Raw genomic sequence first — 25,660 nt, 5'->3', positions numbered from 1 at the left:
TCCCATTGTTTAAACTTTGTAAAACCCACACACACATATGGAGGACGATCTACGGAGTTGATTTATATAAAAAAATTAAAATAAAAAAAATGGAGTTATGAGGTTTTGTCCCGACAGCAGCGAAATGCATTTGAATCTAATCAGATTGATTGGCAATTTCTGACTTCCAGCCACATTGTGAACCACTTGGTGAGGGCCAAGTGCAAAGAGGTGACGCTGCACAAAGACGGGCCACTCGGGGAGACCGTGCTGGAGTGTTACAACTGTGGCTGTCGCAACGTCTTCCTGCTGGGCTTCATCCCGGCCAAGGCCGACTCCGTGGTGGTGCTGCTCTGCAGGTAACTACACATGCGGATGGATTACACATGGATTACGGCTGCAACCATATAATAATACATTTATTTGTATAGCACTTTTCATACAGAAATTGCAGTTCAAAGTGCTTCACAGCAGTAAAAAATACAGACATAAGCGAGCATAAAAAAGATAGAGGTAGCAAGGTAAGGTAAATCACAGTTTTTCACATTAGGATCTAGCATCCCAATAGGCCTCTCTATTTACGGTTTCATTCAGTAATACAAATAATAAATAGACAGAGTAAAAAAGTGCGGTTTGATTCAGTAAAAAAATAGGCAAACATTTATAAAATAGAACGGACAGTAAAAAGTGTGATAAAATAGTTCAATAAAAATATAACAACAGAGCAGTGCATCGCTCTTAACACTTTGGATTCCAGCCACGCGTGTTGTCGTTAGTTCATGCCGACCTATGAATGCCACCAACGCTATATAGCGTTGTTTGTCGTATTTTTTTTTATTGCAGATTTGAATTCATATTTCATCAATCGAGCCTCGGGTTAGTGCTGCAGAGTCTCTCTTGAGCTCAATTGGGAAGATACCGCCCTCTATCGTCTCTCCCTGTGTAACTGCACCCCATTAGTTTAGACTGATGGGGGGGAGGGGGCGGGGGTGCGGGCCAGTTTCCTCATTTTACTTTTCAGTCAAGCCAACTGAAGAGACCCAAATTGATAGCCGGCCCCAGAACAGCGTGGATTATGTATTTCCAGCACCCAGCGCTGAATCGATAAACACGATCGATATTTGGAATGGCGATCAGGAATTGGAATAATCTTTTTGGATAACATCTGAGGTAAGGAATCTATTTGACCAGTCTTGGGATAATCTGACCTTTTTTCACAGATATATCAACGTGTCCCATATGTGTGTGCCGCTGATCAGTAAATGAGAGAATCGATATTTCAGCCCGCTTCTATAGCGTGCATAAGTACACATATACTATAGATAATCTAGCGTTTATTTGAAAACTATTCATAAATAGGCCGAAAAATGACTGTTTTTGTGTATGCCAGAATATTCCAGTAAAGGGCGTTTATCACGGAATATTTATATATATTTCTTTATAAAACTAGGGCTTTTCAAAATGCTATAAAACGGAAATGAAGCGATTAAAAAAAAAAAAAAAGAGAGAGGAAAAAAAATCCGTTTTGACAATGTTGACTGCAAACAAGTCTTTGATAAACGACGGGCAGATTAGACACATAGCCATAATTTAAGACCGAGATTATGCGTTCACAACGCTATCATTGAAGTGGGTGCTGGCATTCAGCCAGGTAAGTACACACCCGGTGTACTTACACCAAGTGTTAATAAAGTGCGATTGCGCTCGTCACCAATGCAAGAGACTCCGGTATCGAATCCGGGTGTCAGCATTGCCTCTGGCTTGGGCCGGCCGTCGTACTGGCTCAATTGGCAGAGCCAGCGGTGGAAGTCGATGGGTGGTAGATTGGACATTGTGGACAGCGACTCCTACAGGTCGGTTGGGGGACGCCTGCACAGCAGAGACAGGAAGTGGCGGGGGTAGTGTGAGCCTCCCACACGTTACTCCTCGCCAATAAGAGTCCGCGCTGGCAGGTGAAAAGATGTGACAGGCTGCCTCCTCGTGTACCGGAGGGGACACGTGATGCAAGGCTTCTATCCTCCCTACAACCGACCAGTGGGGGGCATAGTCGTTCAAGACGGGAGGGGAGAATTGGAAACACGAAATTGGGATGGGAGAAAAATAGAAAATAAGGAGAAAAGTTCATCGCAACAGAGTAGTGCATCGCTCGTAACGTCAACGTTGTTGATGACGTCGGCCATGACATTTAGTTGATTTGCATATTCACGAACGCAGCATTGTATCATTATGAAATAATCGTTAGTCGCAGACCTACACATGATGCTATTGATTTGGTAAAGAGCTAAGACTCATTGGCTGGATATGGTGAAAACTCAGCATCTGCCATATCTGGTTCTGGTGTTTAGGCCTAACAAAATTAATAGTTGGTTTCAGGTTGCCGACCGACCCTGCCGATTTAGGTGCGACCCAATATATTTTATGATTTTTTAAAAAAAATTATATAAAAAAAAAAAAAAAATACGATTTTTTTTTTTTTTTTTTATAAAGTTTCATAGAAATCTTAGTCAAACATTTAGTATTATGGATATTAAACATGCTGGCAGAGTACATGCATCCATGTTGTTGTGAACATTTTGAAATTCCCTATCCATAGTCGCCGTGGGAAAGAATAAAATAAAAAAATAAAATAAAATAAATTCCCTACCTACCCATGGCCAAACTGACAACCAACCTGAAACCAACTATTAATTTTGTTAGGCCTTAGAAGCACCCTACAGGTAGCTGTATTGGATTCCAAAACCTGCTCGGTAGCAGCTGGCAAACACAATTGAAGAAAAAAAATCGAATCATAGAACATTTTAGGCTGAGGTTCCACATATGCATATTAAATATATTTATACAACAGGTAGGTCCGATCACGCATTGTGATTGGTCGAGAGCGTTCTAAGCTGTGAGTATATTCATGATACACTCACGGTTAAATCACCATGAATATATACCACTGTGCTGGCTTTAGTTAAATCACCATGAATATACCACTGAGCTGGCTTTAGTTAAATCACCATGAATATACCACTGTGCTGGCTTTAGTTAAATCACCATGAATATACCACTGCGCTGGCTTTAGTTAAATCACCATGAATATACCACTGCACTGGCTTTAGTTAAATCACCATGAATATACCACTGTGCTGGCTTTAGTTAAATCACCATGAATATACCACTGAGCTGGCTTTAGTTAAATCACCATGAATATACCACTGTGCTGGCTTTAGTTAAATCACCATGAATATACCACTGTGCTGGCTTTAGTTAAATCACCATGAATATACCACTGTGCTGGCTTTAGTTAAATCACCATGAATATACCACTGTGCTGGCTTTAGTTAAATCACCATGAATATACCACTGCGCTGGCTTTAGTTAAATCACCATGAATATACCACTGTGCTGGCTTTAGTTAAATCACCATGAATATACCACCTGCACTGGCTTTAGTTAAATCACCATGAATATACCACTGTGCTGGCTTTAGTTAAATCACCATGAATATACCACTGCGCTGGCTTTAGTTAAATCACCATGAATATACCACTGCACTGGCTTTAGTTAAATCACCATGAATATACCACTGTGCTGGCTTTAGTTAAATCACCATGAATATACCACTGTGCTGGCTTTAGTTAAATCACCATGAATATACCACCTGCACTGGCTTTAGTTAAATCACCATGAATATACCACTGTGCTGGCTTTAGTTAAATCACCATGAATATACCACTGCGCTGGCTTTAGTTAAATCACCATGAATATACCACTGCGCTGGCTTTAGTTAAATCACCATGAATATACCACTGTGCTGGCTTTAGTTAAATCACCATGAATATACCACTGCGCTGGCTTTAGTTAAATCACCATGAATATACCACTGCGCTGGCTTTAGTTAAATCACCATGAATATACCACCTGCACTGGCTTTAGAATGTTGTCGAAAGTTTCAACTGCCATTCATCAAACGGAAACTGTCAACATGACCTACTCCGCGGACAATAGAGGAGTCTAATGCAGGCGAAAGTCGGAAAAAGTCATCAGCACCTCGGACAGTTCCAGTTCAATGCCCAGGCTGGCGACTTGGTGCTGAAGGATTAACTGTGGCTTTTCTCCCAGCACGTCCAGCTCATCTTTCGTTGGATTAGCAGTGTCTAATAATGCTGTTTTTATGAATACCGTTAGATGTAGGCCCGTCCTTATCTATCCACTCGTTTATAGTTAACGGGTACGTTAAATTAGACTTAATACGTCATTAATTTGCGTTGCGAAGCTGGTTGATAGCCTACCCCATTTGAAATTCCATAGCAACGATGCATCTTTAGGAACTATTTTTCTACGGCAAGTTCACTGCAATCAATATAAAATACCCTAGAATTGTTTGTATTCATCCTATATTTTTGCCGACTTGCTGTATAAAAGCAATAATACAGGAGAACCAGTGAATATTGCCCCTCTGTGATGCCTCCACCTATAATATATATATATAATAATATAATAATACTCGAGCGGGCGCATCACAGCCGTGGCAATATTCATGATATTCCACTGGTTCTCGTGTGTTATTGCTTAATTTGTTGCGTTTGCAAATCACATATTTTTGGGGGGAATTTGGGTGTTCAGTAAAGTTATGTCATAAGCAACTCTGTGGATATGTGGTCATTATTGTAACATAAACCCCAGTAGGGTGATTCCAGACCTCAACGTGAAGCAAAGCATATTATCCCATTTATCACACAGCTATAACTACTACCAAATGCATTAATCATTTTACATAAAATATTAATTTAAAAATATTTTATTACAAGCATAGTAAAAAAAATAGTCAAGCACAACTCCACTGTTGCCATAGCAACATAAATAATTATCCACAGCAGTCATTATGTAAGGGATAATGTATAGCTACGAGGTCATTGTCGCAAAATAATTGACCGACACAGAGTTTAAAATACCGAGCCGCCTCGGCGAGGTGTTTTAAACATAAGTGAAGGTCAATTATTTTGCGATGATGACCGAGTATAGCTATACATTATCCCGCTTATTACATGGCTAACTTACTAACAATATACCTAATTCATTTGACAAATCGCAGTTGTTCTGTGGCTCTGTCAGCCCAAATAAAGTGATTATTATTATCGCGGGCAGCCCGGCAGGTGTGTCTGATTGGCTGCACTGAAACAGTGTGTGTCAGTGGGGCTTGATTACTCCAGCTGCGAAAAACAATAATCACCGGTGGTTATCGAAAAATAATTCACCGCTGTCGGGGGCTATTGACCAATCACAAGCAAGCATTTCGGCGAATGTGAAAACGCCATGTAATAATCAGATATAACTGACCGCAGAATGCGTTCATTGACCTGACCAATCAGATTTGAGTATTCAATGAAGCTGTAGTGTGTAATAACAATGAATAAAAAAATGTAATAGCTTATCTACTTGAAATGTACTGAAAAAAATGTATATGTGACACAAAAATGCGTAAAATGCGTCGGTAAGAAATATGCTTGGCGGGTAGAATTTTTCCATCTACCCGCCACTGGCCGGTGAGTAAAAAAGTTAATTTCGTGCCCTGATTGCACTACCACAGGTGTCCTACCATGCTCTGTAAATAACTTGTGTACATATACCGATATGCCCTACTTTGATTACTTGTATTATTGCACAATGTCGTTCTATTGGATTCTTATTATATATTATTTTTTTATTTTTTTATAATTTTTAAACAAACCCATAAACAAACATGACAACACACGATTAGATATACAAGCATTGTAAAACAGTGTACATCAGTTAACTCATCGTTATTATATTATATATTATTATTGTATATGCACAATCGTTGCGGGCAAGTATGCAGGCAAGTATTTGCGGGCAAGTATTTGTATGCTGTGACAAATAAAACTCGACTTGACTCACTCGTGTGACTTGTGCATTTTAACGTTACACACACGGATGGCGATCGCATGACTTAGGCAAGTAAAACAACTGCCTTAGTGTGTAACATGTATACTGTACAAAGAAAAAAATTCCTAAGTCACGACATATTTTGTTTAAAAGTCGCCTGTAGAATCAAACCCCATCTCTCTGTATAACCCACCCAGACAGCCCTGTGCCACCCAGACAGCCCTGTGCCATCAACCCCATCTCTCTCCACCCAGACAGCCCTGTGCCACCCAGACAGCCCTGTGCCACCCAGACAGCCCTGTGCCACCCAGACAGCCCTGTGCCACCCAGACAGCCCTGTGCCACCCAGACAGCCCTGTGCCATCAACCCCATCTCTCTCCACCCAGACAGCCCTGTGCCACCCAGACAGCCCTGTGCCATCAACCCCATCTCTCTCCACCCAGACAGCCCTGTGCCACCCAGACAGCCCTGTGCCATCAACCCCATCTCTCTCCACCCAGACAGCCCTGTGCCACCCAGACAGCCCTGTGCCATCAACCCCATCTCTCTCCACCCAGACAGCCCTGTGCCACCCAGACAGCCCTGTGCCATCAACCCCATCTCTCTCCACCCAGACAGCCCTGTGCCACCCAGACAGCCCTGTGCCATCAACCCCATCTCTCTCCACCCAGACAGCCCTGTGCCACCCAGACAGCCCTGTGCCATCAACCCCATCTCTCTCCACCCAGACAGCCCTGTGCCACCCAGACAGCCCTGTGCCATCAACCCCATCTCTCTCCACCCAGACAGCCCTGTGCCACCCAGACAGCCCTGTGCCATCAACCCCATCTCTCTCCACCCAGACAGCCCTGTGCCACCCAGACAGCCCTGTGCCATCCAACCCCATCTCTCTCCACCCAGACAGCCCTGTGCCACCCAGACAGCCCTGTGCCATCAACCCCATCTCTCTCCACCCAGACAGCCCTGTGCCACCCAGACAGCCCTGTGCCATCAACCCCATCTCTCTCCACCCAGACAGCCCTGTGCCACCCAGACAGCCCTGTGCCATCCAACCCCATCTCTCTCCACCCAGACAGCCCTGTGCCACCCAGACAGCCCTGTGCCACCCAGACAGCCCTGTGCCATCCAACCCCATCTCTCTCCACCCAGACAGCCCTGTGCCACCCAGACAGCCCTGTGCCATCAACCCCATCTCTCTCCACCCAGACAGCCCTGTGCCACCCAGACAGCCCTGTGCCATCAACCCCATCTCTCTCCACCCAGACAGCCCTGTGCCATCAACCCCATCTCTCTCCACCCAGACAGCCCTGTGCCACCCAGACAGCCCTATGCCATCAACCCCATCTCTCTCCACCCAGACAGCCCTGTGCCACCCAGACAGCCCTGTGCCACCCAGACAGCCCTGTGCCATCCAACCCCATCTCTCTCCACCCAGACAGCCCTGTGCCACCCAGACAGCCCTGTGCCATCAACCCCATCTCTCTCCACCCAGACAGCCCTGTGCCACCCAGACAGCCCTGTGCCATCAACCCCATCTCTCTCCACCCAGACAGCCCTGTGCCACCCAGACAGCCCTGTGCCATCCAACCCCATCTCTCTCCACCCAGACAGCCCTGTGCCACCCAGACAGCCCTGTGCCATCAACCCCATCTCTCTCCACCCAGACAGCCCTGTGCCACCCAGACAGCCCTGTGCCATCAACCCCATCTCTCTCCACCCAGACAGCCCTGTGCCATCAACCCCATCTCTCTCCACCCAGACAGCCCTGTGCCACCCAGACAGCCCTATGCCATCAACCCCATCTCTCTCCACCCAGACAGCCCTGTGCCAGCCTCTCTAACCCTAACCCTCTCTACCCAGACAGCCCTGTGCCAGCCTCTCTAACCCTAACCCTCTCTACCCAGACAGCCCTGTGCCAGCCAGAGCAGCCTGAAGGACATCAACTGGGACAGCTCCCAGTGGCAGCCGCTGATCCAAGACCGCTGCTTCCTCTCCTGGCTGGTGAAGATCCCCTCGGAGCAGGAGCAGCTCCGCGCGCGCCAGATCACCGCCCAGCAGATCAACAAGCTGGAGGAGCTCTGGAAGGTACGGAGCCACCCGTCTGGAGCATGCGGGGTTCGCACAAGGTCCTTGGAAGTGCTTAAAGTGCTTGATTTTCTACCAAAAAAAGTCACGGTCTGGAATTCCTTGAAAACAGCAAATTTTTTAACAAGGTGCTTAAAAAGCCCTTGAAATTCAAATCAACCGTTCACATTGAAAGTTTTGTTCATCCATGATAAAATTGTTCTGAATCAAGAAATTGATTTTTTTTTAATTTAAAGTGTAAATACCGTAATTTTCGCACTATAAGCCGCACCTGAATATAAGCCGCAGCAGCTAAATTGAATGATGTGTACATATATAAGCCGCACTGGACTATAAGCCGCAGGTGTTTTAATGTTTAATTACCATATGTAAGGGTTTGTGCACAGAGGGGATTGTCGGGAAAGAGATGGCTGTTTGAGGAAGCTCCCATTTATTAACATTTTTGTTTAAACAGGAACGATACCCAGTTAGCCGGCGCCGGGTACAGTAGATACCAACGTTAGCTCTCATAACGATAACCAGTTAGCAGCGCCAGGTACAGTAGGTACCAACTTTAGCTCTCATAACGATAGCCAGTTAGCAGCTCCAGGTACAGTAGATACCAACGTTAGCTCTCATAACGATAGCCAGTTAGCAGCGCCGGGTACAGTAGATACCAACGTTAGCTCTCATAACGATAACCAGTTAGCAGCGCCGGGTACAGTAGATACCAACGTTAGCTCTCATAACGATAACCAGTTAGCAGCGCCGGGTACAGTAGATACCAACGTTAGCTCTCATAACGATAGCCAGTTAGCAGCGCCGGGTACAGTAGGTAGCAACGTTAGCTCTCATAACGATAGCCAGTTAGCAGCGCCGGGTACAGTAGGTAGCAACGTTAGCTCTCATAACGATAGCCAGTTAGCAGCGCCGGGTACAGTAGGTAGCAACGTTAGCTCTCATAACGATAGCCAGTTAGCAGCTCCGGGTACAGTAGGTAGCAACGTTAGCTCTCATAACGATAGCCAGTTAGCAGCTCCGGGTACAGTAGGTACCAACGTTAGCTCTCATAACGATAGCCAGTTAGCAGCGCCGGGTACAGTAGGTACCAACGTTAGCTCATAACGATAGCCAGTTAGCCAGCGCCGGGTACAGTAGGTACCAACGTTAGCTCTCATAACGATAGCCAGTTAGCCAGCGCCAGGTACAGTAGGTAGCAACGTTAGCTCTCATAACGATAGCCAGTTAGCAGCTCCGGGTACAGTAGATACCAACGTTAGCTCTCATAACGATAGCCAGTTAGCAGCTCCGGGTACAGTAGATACCAACGTTAGCTCTCATAACGATAGCCAGTTAGCAGCGCCGGGTACAGTAGATACCAACGTTAGCTCTCATAACGATAACCAGTTAGCAGCGCCGGGTACAGTAGATACCAACGTTAGCTCTCATAACGATAACCAGTTAGCAGCGCCGGGTACAGTAGATACCAACGTTAGCTCTCATAACGATAGCCAGTTAGCAGCGCCGGGTACAGTAGGTAGCAACGTTAGCTCTCATAACGATAGCCAGTTAGCAGCGCCGGGTACAGTAGGTAGCAACGTTAGCTCTCATAACGATAGCCAGTTAGCAGCGCCGGGTACAGTAGGTAGCAACGTTAGCTCTCATAACGATAGCCAGTTAGCAGCTCCGGGTACAGTAGGTAGCAACGTTAGCTCTCATAACGATAGCCAGTTAGCAGCTCCGGGTACAGTAGGTACCAACGTTAGCTCTCATAACGATAGCCAGTTAGCAGCGCCGGGTACAGTAGGTACCAACGTTAGCTCATAACGATAGCCAGTTAGCCAGCGCCGGGTACAGTAGGTACCAACGTTAGCTCTCATAACGATAGCCAGTTAGCCAGCGCCAGGTACAGTAGGTACCAACGTTAGCTCATAACGATAGCCAGTTAGCAGCGCCGGGTACAGTAGGTACCAACGTTAGCTCTCATAACGATAGCCAGTTAGCAGCTCCGGGTACAGTAGGTACCAACGTTAGCTCTCATAACGATAGCCAGTTAGCCAGCGCCAGGTACAGTAGGTACCAACGTTAGCTCATAATGATAGCCAGTTAGCAGCTCCGGGTACAGTAGGTACCAACGTTGGCTCTCATAACGATAGCCAGTTAGCAGCGCCAGGTACAGTAGGTAGCAACGTTAGCTCTCATAACGATAACCAGTTAGCAGCGCCAGGTACAGTAGGTACTAACGTTAGCTCATAACGATAGCCAGTTAGCAGCGCCGGGTACAGTAGGTACCAATGTTAGCTCTCATAACGATAGCCAGTTAGCAGCGCCAGGTACAGTAGGTATCAACTTTAGCTCTCATAACGATAGCCAGTTAGCCAGCGCCGGGTACAGTAGGTACCAATGTTAGCTCTCATAACGATAGCCAGTTAGCAGCGCCGGGTACAGTAGGTACCAATGTTAGCTCTCATAACGATAGCCAGTTAGCAGCGCCAGGTACAGTAGGTATCAACTTTAGCTCTCATAACGATAGCCAGTTAGCCAGCCAGTACAGTAGGTACCAATGTTAGCTCTCATAACGATAGCCAGTTAGCAGCTCCGGGTACAGTAGGTACCAACTTTAGCTCATAACGATAACCAGTTAGCAGCGCCGGGTACAGTAGGTACCAACTTTAGCTCTCATAACGATAACCAGTTAGCAGCTCCAGGTACAGTAGGTACCAACTTTAGCTCTCATAACGATAGCCAGTTAGCCAGCACCTGCGAAATCGAATGCCAAACTGATATCAGGAGCTATCAGTAGCTAGATAACATTAGACAACGCCTCATGTATTAATAAACTAAAGTGAATAGTTCGTTGATTGGGTCATTTTGTTTAATGCTTCAGTTATGTTGAAAGAGGAGCTCTGAGCAGCTCATACACTAGACTCTTGCCGTAATGGTTTGTTGACGTGGGTCTGTGAGGGGGAGGAGGAGGGGCAAGGCGTGCACTGCAGCAGCAGATTTAGGAGTCTGATCTGACGGTCACAGAGCTGAGGGAGTGTGCCCAGTTAGCTGTAAAAATCCATAGATTAGCCGCACCGTTATATAAGCCACAGGGTCGAAAAATGGGGGGGAAAGCTGCGGCTTATAGTCCGAAAATTACGGTAATTATCTGAGATTTAAGTTTTACGCCATAAACATTGGATCCTTTTTGGATTTTCTTTCTATAAAAACAGCATTTAAAAGTGAATTGTATCCTTTTAAATGCCCTTTTTAAAATGAGAAAAATTTAATACAATTTTGCAATGTCTGTGGGAACCCTGTATAACAGAAGGAAGAGTGGTTGCATCAGAATACCAGCGTCCTGTGCTCTGCTTGGTGCCTATGGGAGATGCATGGAGAAGCTAAAATATACTAGCAATTTTGAGGAAGTAGCTAGTTAACAATGCAACAAACTGCAGATGATTCTGACACCGAGGTAATAATCTCGTTTAAACGACGGGTCATAAACGAGGAGATGGCTGATGGCATTCAACTCCATGTCGGCCGAACTGAAAGTTTTCACACTTGGCAGTTGGCACCAATGTACGTTCACGTGCTACGTTCAGTGCAACGCACTGCTAGCTGGCCTCCCGGCCACTGCCACCAAGCCTCTTCAACTCATTCTAGAACGCAGAGGCCCGCCTGATCTCAAACCTACCGAAGTCGGCCCATGTCACCCCACTTCTTAGGGACCTGCACTGGCTCCCCATTGCTGCACGTATCCGCTTCAAGGCCCTCGACCTAGCATACCGTGCGGCAAAGGGAACCGCTCCCGCCTACCTCCGGTCAATGGTCTCTAACTACACACCCTCAAGACCCCTACGCTCTGCATCTTCTGGCCGCCTCAGATCTACTCCTATCCAAGCTCCCGGAGGGTCATCAAAGAGAAGCCACCTATTCTCAGTCCTTGCCCCACAATGGTGGAATGAACTACCCATCCCAGTTAGGACAGCCGAATCCCGTCCAATCTTTCGCCGTCGACTAAAGACTCACTTCTTCAACCATTATCTGAAATGATAAAAAAAAAAAAAAAAAACTCTAACCCCGACTAACCTTACTGTCATGCACTTGTCCTAATAAACTAACCTACACTGTAACACGCAACACTTTGATGAACATTGTTACTCAGCTGATAGAGTTATACCCTTCTTGCTGTCTTGTCGCACAGAACTTGTAAGTCGCTTTGGATAAAAGCGTCAGCTAAATGACTAAATGTAAATGTAAATGTACATGGTGACGCAATGACCCTTCCTTCTTTTATAGTTTCCTTGAATTGTAGCTTTCACGTTGCACGTTCACACTCAAACACAATGTGTTTAGTGAGCTGTGGGGAAAACAGTCAAACCCAAACGGTATTAGCCTGGAAACCGAGGTCTCCTATTGGGTACGTTGACTTATTTTTTTAATATATATTTTATTTAACATTTTTCAGAACATTGTACAAACATGACAAACGGTATAGTAACATGACAGACAAACACACTCAGACGGTGAAAGTAAAAAATGCATACAAAAAAATAATAACCATTTTTAACATTTGCTATTACAACACATAGCCATACATGACTGAGAAATATTGTGTTTGGGGTCCCCCGTAGGAGATCAGACGGGCAAATCAGCTGCCGCCTCTAGCCTCATCGAGATAGGCTAAGAACGGGTCCCAGATTTTTGAAAACCTTTTAAGTGAATCTGTTCTCAGGAACCTTAGTCTCTCCATCCGTATAACGGAGGTCATGTCCGCCATCCACAGTTGGAAAGAAGGTGGGTGCTTTTCAAACCTTGTTGAGGTACCGTCCTCCATATACATTTATTTTATGAGCCCAAATGTACACTTTCCAAGTGTGAGTCTTCTGCATTTGAATTATCTAGGGCTGGGTATCGTTTGAAATTCTTCGATACCGGTGCCGATTTTTTTTTTACAATTCCTTTGCTGAGTTATGTGCGTTGCTTGTGCTGTATGAGCCAATCCAAGGCTTTGTTACATTTTGTATTGGTTGAACAGAACAGAGGAAACGGCCAATCACCAGCCTTATATCTTGTAACAAACATGCTTATTGGCTCACTCACTGATGCTGATGAGATTAACTACTTGGGTATTGAAATTTGGTATAGAATGACACAGCATTCTCTGATATTTGATGGTGTTGAAGCAATGCGATATATAGCATAAAGCTATTGGACTTGATACCCAGCCGTAGAACTATCCGTGTCAGTTCTAGCCCACTTTTAACTGCAAGGCTTTCTTTGCTCTCGTTGTAGCTAGGGCTGGGTACCGAACCTCTGTACCTTTTTTAAGGGTACTGCCGAGTACCCATTCATGCTGGATCATCGGTACCTTTTACATGTAATATGCTACACAAGTGGGAGCCAAACTAGGAGTTTGATAATATTTACTGAGGATGCCCACTTGGCCAGATAATTACCGGTAATTTTTTTATTTTTATTTTTATTTTATCAAACTTTTTCTCATTTTTCTATTTTTCTCCCATCCCAATTTCGCTGTTTCCAATTCTCCCCTCCCCTGTCTTGAACGTTGCTCGACTATGCCCCCCACTGGTCTGTCGTAGGGAGGATAGAAGCCTTGCATCACGTGTCCCCTCCGGTACATGAGGAGGCAGCCTGTCGCATCTTTTCACCTGCCAGCGTGGACTCATTGGCGAGGTGTAACGTGTGGGAGGCTCACACTACCCCCGCCACTTCCTGTCTCTGCTGTGCAGGCGTCCCCCAACCGACCTGTCGCTGCTCACAACGTCCAGATTACCACCCATCGACTTCCACCCGCTGACTCTGCCAACTGAGCCAGTATGACGGACGGCCCAAGCCGGAGGCAACGCCGACAGCCGGATTTGAACCCGGTGTCTCTTGCGTTTAGGGGTGGGAATCACCAGTTTCATCATGATACGATACGATATCGATTCTTTGGACAACGATACGATATTTGCCGATATCACAAAGTCTCTCACGATACAATACGATACGATTAGATTCAGGTGCCTGCGATCGATATGAGATGATATCATATGCCCATTTAACACAATCAGTTATGAGACTCGCCACAGGATTTTCAAAATAAGAGTATCGATATGAATCGATCTTATTACATCGCATCGATCCGATTCGATCGTTGATAATTACATCGATGTATCGATCTGGATCGATGTATCGTCCCACCCCTACTTGCGTTGGTGACGAGTGCAATGTCCGCTGCGCCACCCAGCCGCCTAGATAATTTAACATTTAAAAACGATACAGGATCATGCGATTTATTTTGTGTGGTGTGTTACAACAATAAATAACAATGGCGGCTGGGTGGCGCAGCGGAGATTGCGCTTGTCACCAATGCAAGAGACTCCGGTCTCGAACCTGTGGTGTGGCAGTGACAGGGTTAATGTTTGGTGTTCCTGCAGGACAACCCCGGTGCCACCCTGGAGGACCTGGAGAAGCCGGGCGTGGACGAGGAGCCGCAGCACGTGCTGCTGCGCTACGAGGACGCCTACCAGTACCAGAACATCTTCGGCCCGCTGGTCAAACTGGAGGCCGACTACGACAAGAAGCTCAAAGAGTCCCAGGTGGGGGAGCTCCAGATGGTGTTGGTCTTTACGCTGAACCCAGAATGAACATGGACCTTATATGTGACAAATAAAACAAAACTTGAACTGGAAATTTTAGGTTGGTGAGAAAGGTATGAAATTACTTAAAGAGCCACTTTGTGGATTTTCAACCTTAATCCTGCCGTTCCGTTGTGAGGATATGTAATAAAAACACCAAACGTACCCAGCCGAGAGCTCTGCTGAAACGCACAAGTTATTTTCCTCAACTGTTTTCAACTGTAGTAGTGGAGGAAATGGCTTCCGCAGCTCACTAGAGTCTACCGGTGGCACATGTTTCAAAACGGGTCTTATATATCACATCTCCTCCTCACAACAAAACTATAAGAATTGGGTTAAGAAGAGAAACCTATACTTCCAGTTCAAAAGTTTGAATTAAGTTGCTCACTAATTAATAAAAAATCTAAAGAAATATAGACAAACTTGTTGTTTGATCATAGCCCGCCCTCTTTTCTTGATCCTTCAATCACAACTGTTCCTCCAACTAACGCTTCCCTCGGAACAACAGTTGTGATTGGAGGATCAATAAAAGAGGACGAGGCTTGACAGGCCCGTTACGGTCCAGACTTATTTGCCTTGTATTTCTTTCCACCCGCAGACCCAGGATAACATAACGGTCAGGTGGGACCTGGGGCTGAATAAAAAACGGATTGCTTATTTCACACTGCCCAAGACGGACTCAGGTGGTAATTCCTTCAGCTCATTACTTACTTTGTCTCCCAGTGGTTCTGTAGTGCATATAGAACCAGCATCGCACGCAGCATCCTCATACCTGCATCCTTCAGTGGCGTGGCGTGCTTGTCTTTTTGTTTCATTTATTTTCTCTGTGCCATTTTTGTGTGTGTGTGTACGGTATTGTATTATTTGCCTCATTACCACAAAAAATAATAATTTCACATTTAGCCTTGCGCACGTTGAACAGAGAGGTTTCTAACGTGTTGTGTCTTCACTGGTGGCTGGTCACAGATATGCGGCTGATGCAAGGCGACGAGATCTGTCTGCGCTACAAAGGAGACATGGCCCCCCTCTGGAAAGGCATTGGACACGTCATCAAGGTTCCCGACAGTATCCTTTTCACTCACAAGGCGGGCCATTCTAAACGGCACTTCTTCACAGTGGTCGCCTCTCGCCTTTTAACCTTCGCTGTTCTCCGTCCACTGTTTGGGGCGAGGGCTCACCGCTCAGTGAATACAGGCACCACCTCTCCAAACTTTATTATCCCCCACCTTAGATAGGATCACGAGTAAATAATGTGTCTAGGAATAGGATGCTTGCAGGAAAGGTAAGGGTTTCATTTTCAGGTTACAACTAGCAAGCATATCTTTAATTCCACATAGTGTCTGAGCTGCTTTGCTTTTGCTCTTTATGAGTAAACCGCAATATTATAATGTTTATATTGTAACGTTTATTTTGTAACGTTTATTTTGTAACGTTTAAAACTTGAAATAAGAAATTTGTCACAAACATTTCAAGTCATTACTTACTTAAAAGTCTAAACAATGCATATTTTATTTTGCACATAATCTCACATCTCCCAAGGCTCTAAACTGTTTTGCACACATTAATTTAGTTTAGACAGTTATTATCCCCTTTCTCGCTGCCCATTAAAGCCCGACCCCATTATCCCTGCATGCCGTTCTGTGTGAAAGGAACATACAGGGAATGGGGGGTCAAATTTGATGCTGCATTTTGCAGTCTTCAGGTATATTGAAATTGCCGGGTTGGTTTAGTCCCGGCTTCTGTGTGTACACCCTGGCATAGCGCCATAGGTCACACCACCAACCCACATGATATAATAATAATAATAGGCTTCATGTTTTATGTCTAATTAAATTACTATGCAACGTGAGAAAACACAAAAACTATCAAGCCGTGGGAATATTGCTTCATCTCCCCATCAGTTGTCGCATTAATAGAACAAAGGCTGACCACATGATATAATAATAATAGGCTACACGTTTTATGTTTAATTAAAATAACATGCAACGTGAGAAGACGAAAAGAGAATCCGGTGTTGTTGCGCTATAATGCCATGAGTTCTGTGTGAAAAGGGCTATTGAGAGTTAATGAGTTTGAACATATCCTCCTGTGATGTCATCAGAGGACACTGAAACCTTGTGTTGCCTTAATTACAGCTCAATGAAATGAATAAAAAAATGTCAATCCCTATTGCAATTTTTTTTTATCCACTTTTTCTCCCATTTTCTATTTTTCTCCCATCCCAATTTTTGTATCGTCCAATTCAACCATCCCCTGTCTCGAACGCGGTTTCTTGCCTCCCACAAGCCGGCTGCAATGTGGACTAAGTCATACATAGCACGAGTCCCCTCCGATACTCGAGGTAACAGCAGTCGCATCTTTCCACCTGCGCGGCTCGATCTTTCAGCGTCGGGTGTCTGGGCTGCATGTATACTTTCCGCAACGGATTTCGGTTTCCGGGTTCCTCTGATTGGCCGCGACCCCCACGTGACGCGCCCCCTATCCACCGCTGCTGCTGCCGCGCGCAAGGCATGGACTTGACTGCCGGCCGTGAGATATGAAGACAGAGCCGCAAATTGAACATGCAGTGAGTCTGCGACGACAACAACCAATAATCAACACTCGAAACAGCTATTACCAGACAATTACAACAGCAGTGGTGCCTGCTTCGATGCAGACCAGAGAAAGACTTTTGTCTTGTTTACATCAGGTTCATTCATTCATTCTCCTCCCGATGTGTTCGTTCAACTCAGACCAGCCGCTCTATCGGAGATAGGATGACATTGTGTCATGTTTTGTATAGGGATGCACGATATTGATTTTTTGCCACAGATACCGATACCGATAACTTTATGCTCCTCAAGCCGATACCGATACCGATAACCGATATTTATTGTATTATAATATTTTTTTTAACTGTATATATATATATATATATATATATATATCTTTTTTTTGAGTATTTATAAGCTCCGACGTCATCGGTACTGCTATCGGTACTCGAGAAATTATGGAGTTTTTTTTTTTGAGGAATTTAAACTAGAGATGTTCCGATACCATTTTTTCGTTTCCGATCCGATTCCGATACCTAAGCTTTGGGTATCGGTCGATACCGATACTTATCCGATACCAGTGCATACAATAAAAAAATAAAACAGATATTATATAAATTATAAAAATTTTAAATACAGCTACTGTTTTATATATACTGTTTTTTAGTAATAACTATAAAGTAAGGTATTTATTCAACAACAGGTGATTGTATAGATTAGTATTAGTATCAGTACTTGAAAACTATCTCAATGAGTTCACCCACGGAAAGGTTGTTGGCACATTAGTTCCACACGGACATTATTCGTTGCTGCACTTGCTTCCACAAGAAGGCTCCGTTTAGTAGCAGAGGCTCTGTTGTTGTGATTTTTGCACAATAAATATTCACATTCTCTTTTGAGACTCCGCCTCAGACTCTTATCATTTGGCACTAAAAGCTAACCATTGTCGCCGATATGGCTGTCCGCAACATGTCATTAATTGTGTACGCGACGTGCAATTGTGCAATGACGACGTTACCGTGAGCTAGGTTAGCTAGCACGAGCTACCGGTATATGGAAAGACTAACGTTACTGGTGACATTGTGATTTAACTTGGAATACTCCTTTGCCAACTTGCTGTACTTTGCTTGCAGGTCTGCAGCCATTATTGCTGGATTATGAATAGCCCAAACTTTAGCCAAGGTAACGTTATGGCTAAACCTTTAACGTTAGTTAATGCTAGCTTTCGGTTAGCTGTTCAGCTAATGCTAATAACATCAGAGCTCCCCGTCAACAGCGCTCTGCCGGGACGATGGCATTTTAAGAAAGTATCTGCTCTGCTGTTAAAATGACAATGGCAATTGACACTTTAATTCACGGTCGATTAAGCACACGTTTGTTTTATAATGCTCACTCAGCGAGTAGGGTATATCTACAGAGCCCAACGTCCGCAGTGTTGTTGATAAATTACGTCATATGGTATCGGAGCGCAACATTAGAGGGTACTCGCCGATACCGATACCAGCATTTTAGGCAGTATCGGCGGCATTTCCGATACTGGTATCGGAACAACTCTAATTTAAACGTCTCAAACTAATCTTGTTGGCCGTTTTCTATCTCTCCTCTCTCGGTCTCTCTCTGCCTGCGCGAGCCGGCTGTGCTCTTACACACACACTCACTCTCACACACACACACAGCTCTGCTCTCGACAGCACCCGTGTGTGTGTGTGTGTGTGTGTGTGTGTGTGTGTGTGTGTGTGTGTGTAAGAGCACAGCCGGCTCGCGCAGGCAGAGAAGAGACAGAGAGAGGAGAGATAGAAAACGGCCAACAAGATTAGTTTGCGACGTTTAAATTCCTCAAAAAAAGTCTGGGTCTATTTTACTAAAGTCGATGCTGACAACGCTCGTTGCCACAAGTGCAACAAGACATTTGCCAGTAATGTATAAGCGCTGGTACTTGTCAATGTGGCTGGCGGGGAGCAGCTAACGTTATAGCTCCGAGTAGAATAATGGCCGACAATCCGGAGGTAAATAAACGAACGAGAGCTTCTGATTGGTGGTAAGAAGAAGAGGTGGGTGCAAGCGGAGGGACGTAATTGGCAGATCGACTGTCTGTCTCCGAATGTAACGTGACTACGTCACATCCAAGAAGGGGAGCGCTGGATTTGTGAAAAACTCCCTGTTCCTAAACCACACGCTATCAGTTTTACCACAGTACTGGCAAAACGGGAGGAGGCTATAATAAAAACAAGCGCCCTTCATCCAAATCCACCCACACCGGATTTCTTTTAACCAAAAAATGTATTATATGTTATCGGAGCTATCAATAACGTTATCGAGTTTATCGGGATGACGTCATAATTGCTGATATCGGCCCGATAATTATCGGCCCGATAATTATCGGCCCGATAATTATCGTGCATCCCTAGTTTTGTATATGTTTATTATTCCGAATAGATCTACACAGGCTTATAGCCTATAATACATGACATTTGAACCAGGCACCACTGCTGTTGTAATTGTCTGGTAATAGCTGTTTGAGTGTTTATTATTACTGCCTTCCTATACCCAGTTAAAATTGTCTTCATATCTCTATATACAACAGCAGTTGTGCCTGCTTCAAATGTCACGTATTATAGGCTATAAGCCTGTGTAGATCTATTCGGAATAATAAACATACAGACGTACAGCATAGAGACGGCTCTGTAGGAGAGAGTGGACCAGAGTTCTTTAGCAGGCTGACGTACAGCATAGAGACGGCTCTGTAGGAGAGAGTGGACCAGAGTTCTTTAGCAGGCTGACGTACAGCATAGAGACGGCTCTGTAGGAGAGTGGACCAGAGTTCTTTAGCAGGCTGACGTACAGCATAGAGACGGCTCTGTGGGAGAGAGTGGACCAGAGTTCTTTAGCAGGCTGACGTACAGCATAGAGACGGCTCTGTAGGAGAGAGTGGACCAGAGTTCTTTAGCAGGCTGACGTACAGCATAGAGACGGCTCTGTGGGAGAGAGTGGACCAGAGTTCTTTAGCAGGCTGACGTACAGCATAGAGACGGCTCTGTAGGAGAGTGGACCAGAGTTCTTTAGCAGGCTGACGTACAGCATAGAGACGGCTCTGTAGGAGAGAGTGGACCAGAGTTCTTTAGCAGGCTGACGTACAGCATAGAGACGGCTCTGTGGGAGAGAGTGGACCAGAGTTCTTTAGCAGGCTGACGTACAGCATAGAGACGGCTCTGTGGGAGAGAGTGGACCAGAGTTCTTTAGCAGGCTGACTTACAGCATAGAGACGGCTCTGTAGGAGAGAGTGGACCAGAGTTCTTTAGCAGGCTGACGTACAGCATAGAGACGGCTCTGTAGGAGAGAGTGGACCAGAGTTCTTTAGCAGGCTGACGTACAGCATAGAGACGGCTCTGTAGGAGAGAGTGGACCAGAGTTCTTTAGCAGGCTGACGTACAGCATAGAGACGGCTCTGTAGGAGAGTGGACCAGAGTTCTTTAGCAGGCTGACGTACAGCATAGAGACGGCTCTGTAGGAGAGTGGACCAGAGTTCTTTAGCAGGCTGACGTACAGCATAGAGACGGCTCTGTAGGAGAGTGGACCAGAGTTCTTTAGCAGGCTGACGTACAGCATAGAGACGGCTCTGTGGGAGAGAGTGGACCAGAGTTCTTTAGCAGGCTGACGTACAGCATAGAGACGGCTCTGTAGGAGAGAGTGGACCAGAGTTCTTTAGCAGGCTGACGTACAGCATAGAGACGGCTCTGTAGGAGAGAGTGGACCAGAGTTCTTTAGCAGGCTGACGTACAGCATAGAGACGGCTCTGTAGGAGAGAGTGGACCAGAGTTCTTTAGCAGGCTGACGTACAGCATAGAGACGGCTCTGTAGGAGAGAGTGGACCAGAGTTCTTTAGCAGGCTGACGTACAGCATAGAGACGGCTCTTTGGGAGAGAGTGGACCAGAGTTCTTTAGCAGGCTGACGTACAGCATAGAGACGGCTCTGTGGGAGAGAGTGGACCAGAGTTCTTTAGCAGGCTGACGTACAGCATAGAGACGGCTCTGTAGGAGAGTGGACCAGAGTTCTTTAGCAGGCTGACGTACAGCATAGAGACTGCTCTGTAGGAGAGAGTGGACCAGAGTTCTTTAGCAGGCTGACGTACAGCATAGAGACGGCTCTGTGGGAGAGAGTGGACCAGAGTTCTTTAGCAGGCTGACGTACAGCATAGAGACGGCTCTGTGGGAGAGAGTGGACCAGAGTTCTTTAGCAGGCTGACGTACAGCATAGAGACGGCTCTGTAGGAGAGTGGACCAGAGTTCTTTAGCAGGCTGACGTACAGCATAGAGACGGCTCTGTAGGAGAGAGTGGACCAGAGTTCTTTAGCAGGCTGACGTACAGCATAGAGACGGCTCTGTAGGAGAGAGTGGACCAGAGTTCTTTAGCAGGCTGACGTACAGCATAGAGACGGCTCTGTAGGAGAGTGGACCAGAGTTCTTTAGCAGGCTGACGTACAGCATAGAGACGGCTCTGTGGGAGAGAGTGGACCAGAGTTCTTTAGCAGGCTGACGTACAGCATAGAGACGGCTCTGTAGGAGAGAGTGGACCAGAGTTCTTTAGCAGGCTGACGTACAGCATAGAGACGGCTCTGTGGGAGAGAGTGGACCAGAGTTCTTTAGCAGGCTGACGTACAGCATAGAGACGGCTCTGTAGGAGAGAGTGGACCAGAGTTCTTTAGCAGGCTGACGTACAGCATAGAGACGGCTCTGTGGGAGAGAGTGGACCAGAGTTCTTTAGCAGGCTGACGTACAGCATAGAGACGGCTCTGTAGGAGAGAGTGGACCAGAGTTCTTTAGCAGGCTGACGTACAGCATAGAGACGGCTCTGTAGGAGAGAGTGGACCAGAGTTCTTTAGCAGGCTGACGTACAGCATAGAGACGGCTCTGTGGGAGAGAGTGGACCAGAGTTCTTTAGCAGGCTGACGTACAGCATAGAGACGGCTCTGTAGGAGAGTGGACCAGAGTTCTTTAGCAGGCTGACGTACAGCATAGAGACAGGCTCTGTAGGAGAGAGTGGACCAGAGTTCTTTAGCAGGCTGACGTACAGCATAGAGACGGCTCTGTGGGAGAGAGTGGACCAGAGTTCTTTAGCAGGCTGACGTACAGCATAGAGACGGCTCTGTAGGAGAGAGTGGACCAGAGTTCTTTAGCAGGCTGACGTACAGCATAGAGACGGCTCTGTGGGAGAGAGTGGACCAGAGTTCTTTAGCAGGCTGACGTACAGCATAGAGACGGCTCTGTAGGAGAGTGGACCAGAGTTCTTTAGCAGGCTGACGTACAGCATAGAGACGGCTCTGTAGGAGAGAGTGGACCAGAGTTCTTTAGCAGGCTGACGTACAGCATAGAGACGGCTCTGTAGGAGAGAGTGGACCAGAGTTCTTTAGCAGGCTGACGTACAGCATAGAGACGGCTCTGTGGGAGAGTGGACCAGAGTTCTTTAGCAGGCTGACGTACAGCATAGAGACGGCTCTGTAGGAGAGAGTGGACCAGAGTTCTTTAGCAGGCTGACGTACAGCATAGAGACGGCTCTGTAGGAGAGAGTGGACCAGAGTTCTTTAGCAGGCTGACGTACAGCATAGAGACGGCTCTGTAGGAGAGTGGACCAGAGTTCTTTAGCAGGCTGACGTACAGCATAGAGACGGCTCTGTAGGAGAGAGTGGACCAGAGTTCTTTAGCAGGCTGACGTACAGCATAGAGACGGCTCTGTGGGAGAGAGTGGACCAGAGTTCTTTAGCAGGCTGACGTACAGCATAGAGACGGCTCTGTGGGAGAGAGTGGACCAGAGTTCTTTAGCAGGCTGACGTACAGCATAGAGACGGCTCTGTAGGAGAGAGTGGACCAGAGTTCTTTAGCAGGCTGACGTACAGCATAGAGACGGCTCTGTAGGAGAGAGTGGACCAGAGTTCTTTAGCAGGCTGACGTACAGCATAGAGACGGCTCTGTAGGAGAGAGTGGACCAGAGTTCTTTAGCAGGCTGACGTACAGCATAGAGACGGCTCTGTAGGAGAGTGGACCAGAGTTCTTTAGCAGGCTGACGTACAGCATAGAGACGGCTCTGTAGGAGAGTGGACCAGAGTTCTTTAGCAGGCTGACGTACAGCATAGAGACGGCTCTGTAGGAGAGAGTGGACCAGAGTTCTTTAGCAGGCTGACGTACAGCATAGAGACGGCTCTGTAGGAGAGAGTGGACCAGAGTTCTTTAGCAGGCTGACGTACAGCATAGAGACTGCTCTGTAGGAGAGAGTGGACCAGACTTCTTTAGCAGGCTGACGTACAGCATAGAGACGGCTCTGTGGGAGAGAGTGGACCAGAGTTCTTTAGCAGGCTGACGTACAGCATAGAGACGGCTCTGTAGGAGAGAGTGGACCAGAGTTCTTTAGCAGGCTGACGTACAGCATAGAGACGGCTCTGTGGGAGAGAGTGGACCAGAGTTCTTTAGCAGGCTGACGTACAGCATAGAGACGGCTCTGTAGGAGAGTGGACCAGAGTTCTTTAGCAGGCTGACGTACAGCATAGAGACGGCTCTGTAGGAGAGAGTGGACCAGAGTTCTTTAGCAGGCTGACGTACAGCATAGAGACGGCTCTGTGGGAGAGAGTGGACCAGAGTTCTTTAGCAGGCTGACGTACAGCATAGAGACGGCTCTGTAGGAGAGAGTGGACCAGAGTTCTTTAGCAGGCTGACTTACAGCATAGAGACGGCTCTGTAGGAGAGAGTGGACCAGAGTTCTTTAGCAGGCTGACGTACAGCATAGAGACGGCTCTGTAGGAGAGAGTGGACCAGAGTTCTTTAGCAGGCTGACGTACAGCATAGAGACGGCTCTGTAGGAGAGAGTGGACCAGAGTTCTTTAGCAGGCTGACGTACAGCATAGAGACGGCTCTGTAGGAGAGAGTGGACCAGAGTTCTTTAGCAGGCTGACGTACAGCATAGAGACGGCTCTGTAGGAGAGAGTGGACCAGAGTTCTTTAGCAGGCTGACGTACAGCATAGAGACGGCTCTGTAGGAGAGAGTGGACCAGAGTTCTTTAGCAGGCTGACGTACAGCATAGAGACGGCTCTGTAGGAGAGAGTGGACCAGAGTTCTTTAGCAGGCTGACGTACAGCATAGAGACGGCTCTGTAGGAGAGTGGACCAGAGTTCTTTAGCAGGCTGACGTACAGCATAGAGACGGCTCTGTAGGGAGAGTGGACCAGAGTTCTTTAGCAGGCTGACGTACAGCATAGAGACGGCTCTGTAGGGAGAGTGGACCAGAGTTCTTTAGCAGGCTGACGTACAGCATAGAGACGGCTCTGTAGGAGAGAGTGGACCAGAGTTCTTTAGCAGGCTGACGTACAGCATAGAGACGGCTCTGTAGGAGAGAGTGGACCAGAGTTCTTTAGCAGGCTGACGTACAGCATAGAGACGGCTCTGTAGGAGAGAGTGGACCAGAGTTCTTTAGCAGGCTGACGTACAGCATAGAGACGGCTCTGTAGGAGAGAGTGGACCAGAGTTCTTTAGCAGGCTGACGTACAGCATAGAGACGGCTCTGTGGGAGAGAGTGGACCAGAGTTCTTTAGCAGGCTGACGTACAGCATAGAGACGGCTCTGTAGGAGAGAGTGGACCAGAGTTCTTTAGCAGGCTGACGTACAGCATAGAGACGGCTCTGTAGGAGAGAGTGGACCAGAGTTCTTTAGCAGGCTGACGTACAGCATAGAGACGGCTCTGTAGGAGAGAGTGGACCAGAGTTCTTTAGCAGGCTGACGTACAGCATAGAGACGGCTCTGTAGGAGAGAGTGGACCAGAGTTCTTTAGCAGGCTGACGTACAGCATAGAGACGGCTCTGTAGGAGAGAGTGGACCAGAGTTCTTTAGCAGGCTGACGTACAGCATAGAGACGGCTCTGTAGGAGAGTGGACCAGAGTTCTTTAGCAGGCTGACGTACAGCATAGAGACGGCTCTGTAGGAGAGAGTGGACCAGAGTTCTTTAGCAGGCTGACGTACAGCATAGAGACGGCTCTGTAGGAGAGAGTGGACCAGAGTTCTTTAGCAGGCTGACGTACAGCATAGAGACGGCTCTGTAGGAGAGAGTGGACCAGAGTTCTTTAGCAGGCTGACGTACAGCATAGAGACGGCTCTGTAGGGAGAGAGTGGACCAGAGTTCTTTAGCAGGCTGACGTACAGCATAGAGACGGCTCTGTAGGAGAGAGTGGACCAGAGTTCTTTAGCAGGCTGACGTACAGCATAGAGACGGCTCTGTAGGGAGAGAGTGGACCAGAGTTCTTTAGCAGGCTGACGTACAGCATAGAGACGGCTCTGTAGGAGAGAGTGGACCAGAGTTCTTTAGCAGGCTGACGTACAGCATAGAGACGGCTCTGTAGGAGAGAGTGGACCAGAGTTCTTTAGCAGGCTGACGTACAGCATAGAGACGGCTCTGTGGGAGAGAGTGGACCAGAGTTCTTTAGCAGGCTGACTTACAGCATAGAGACGGCTCTGTAGGGAGAGAGTGGACCAGAGTTCTTTAGCAGGCTGACTTACAGCATAGAGACGGCTCTGTAGGAGAG

The 25,660-nt window shown here is 46.7% G+C and overlaps 1 protein-coding gene across 1 annotated transcript in view; it reads left to right on the top strand.

Moving 5' to 3' along the window:
- The window catches only part of LOC311225308 (regulator of nonsense transcripts 1-like), a 112,710-nt gene that overhangs the window by 5,833 nt on the left and 81,217 nt on the right, over positions 1-25,660 (top strand). Inside the window, exons 4-8 of the mRNA XM_084310533.1 lie at positions 171-338; positions 7,777-7,957; positions 14,368-14,529; positions 15,167-15,254; positions 15,535-15,633. Of these exons, the coding sequence (XP_084166659.1) occupies positions 171-338; positions 7,777-7,957; positions 14,368-14,529; positions 15,167-15,254; positions 15,535-15,633 (698 nt within the window). The remainder of the gene's footprint in view (positions 1-170; positions 339-7,776; positions 7,958-14,367; positions 14,530-15,166; positions 15,255-15,534; positions 15,634-25,660) is intronic.

The sequence above is a fragment of the Notolepis coatsorum genome (assembly GCF_963971535.1).
Source record: "Notolepis coatsorum genome assembly, chromosome: 3".
Taxonomy (NCBI): domain Eukaryota; kingdom Metazoa; phylum Chordata; class Actinopteri; order Aulopiformes; family Paralepididae; genus Notolepis; species Notolepis coatsorum.
This window is presented reverse-complemented; position numbering and strand designations above follow the sequence as displayed.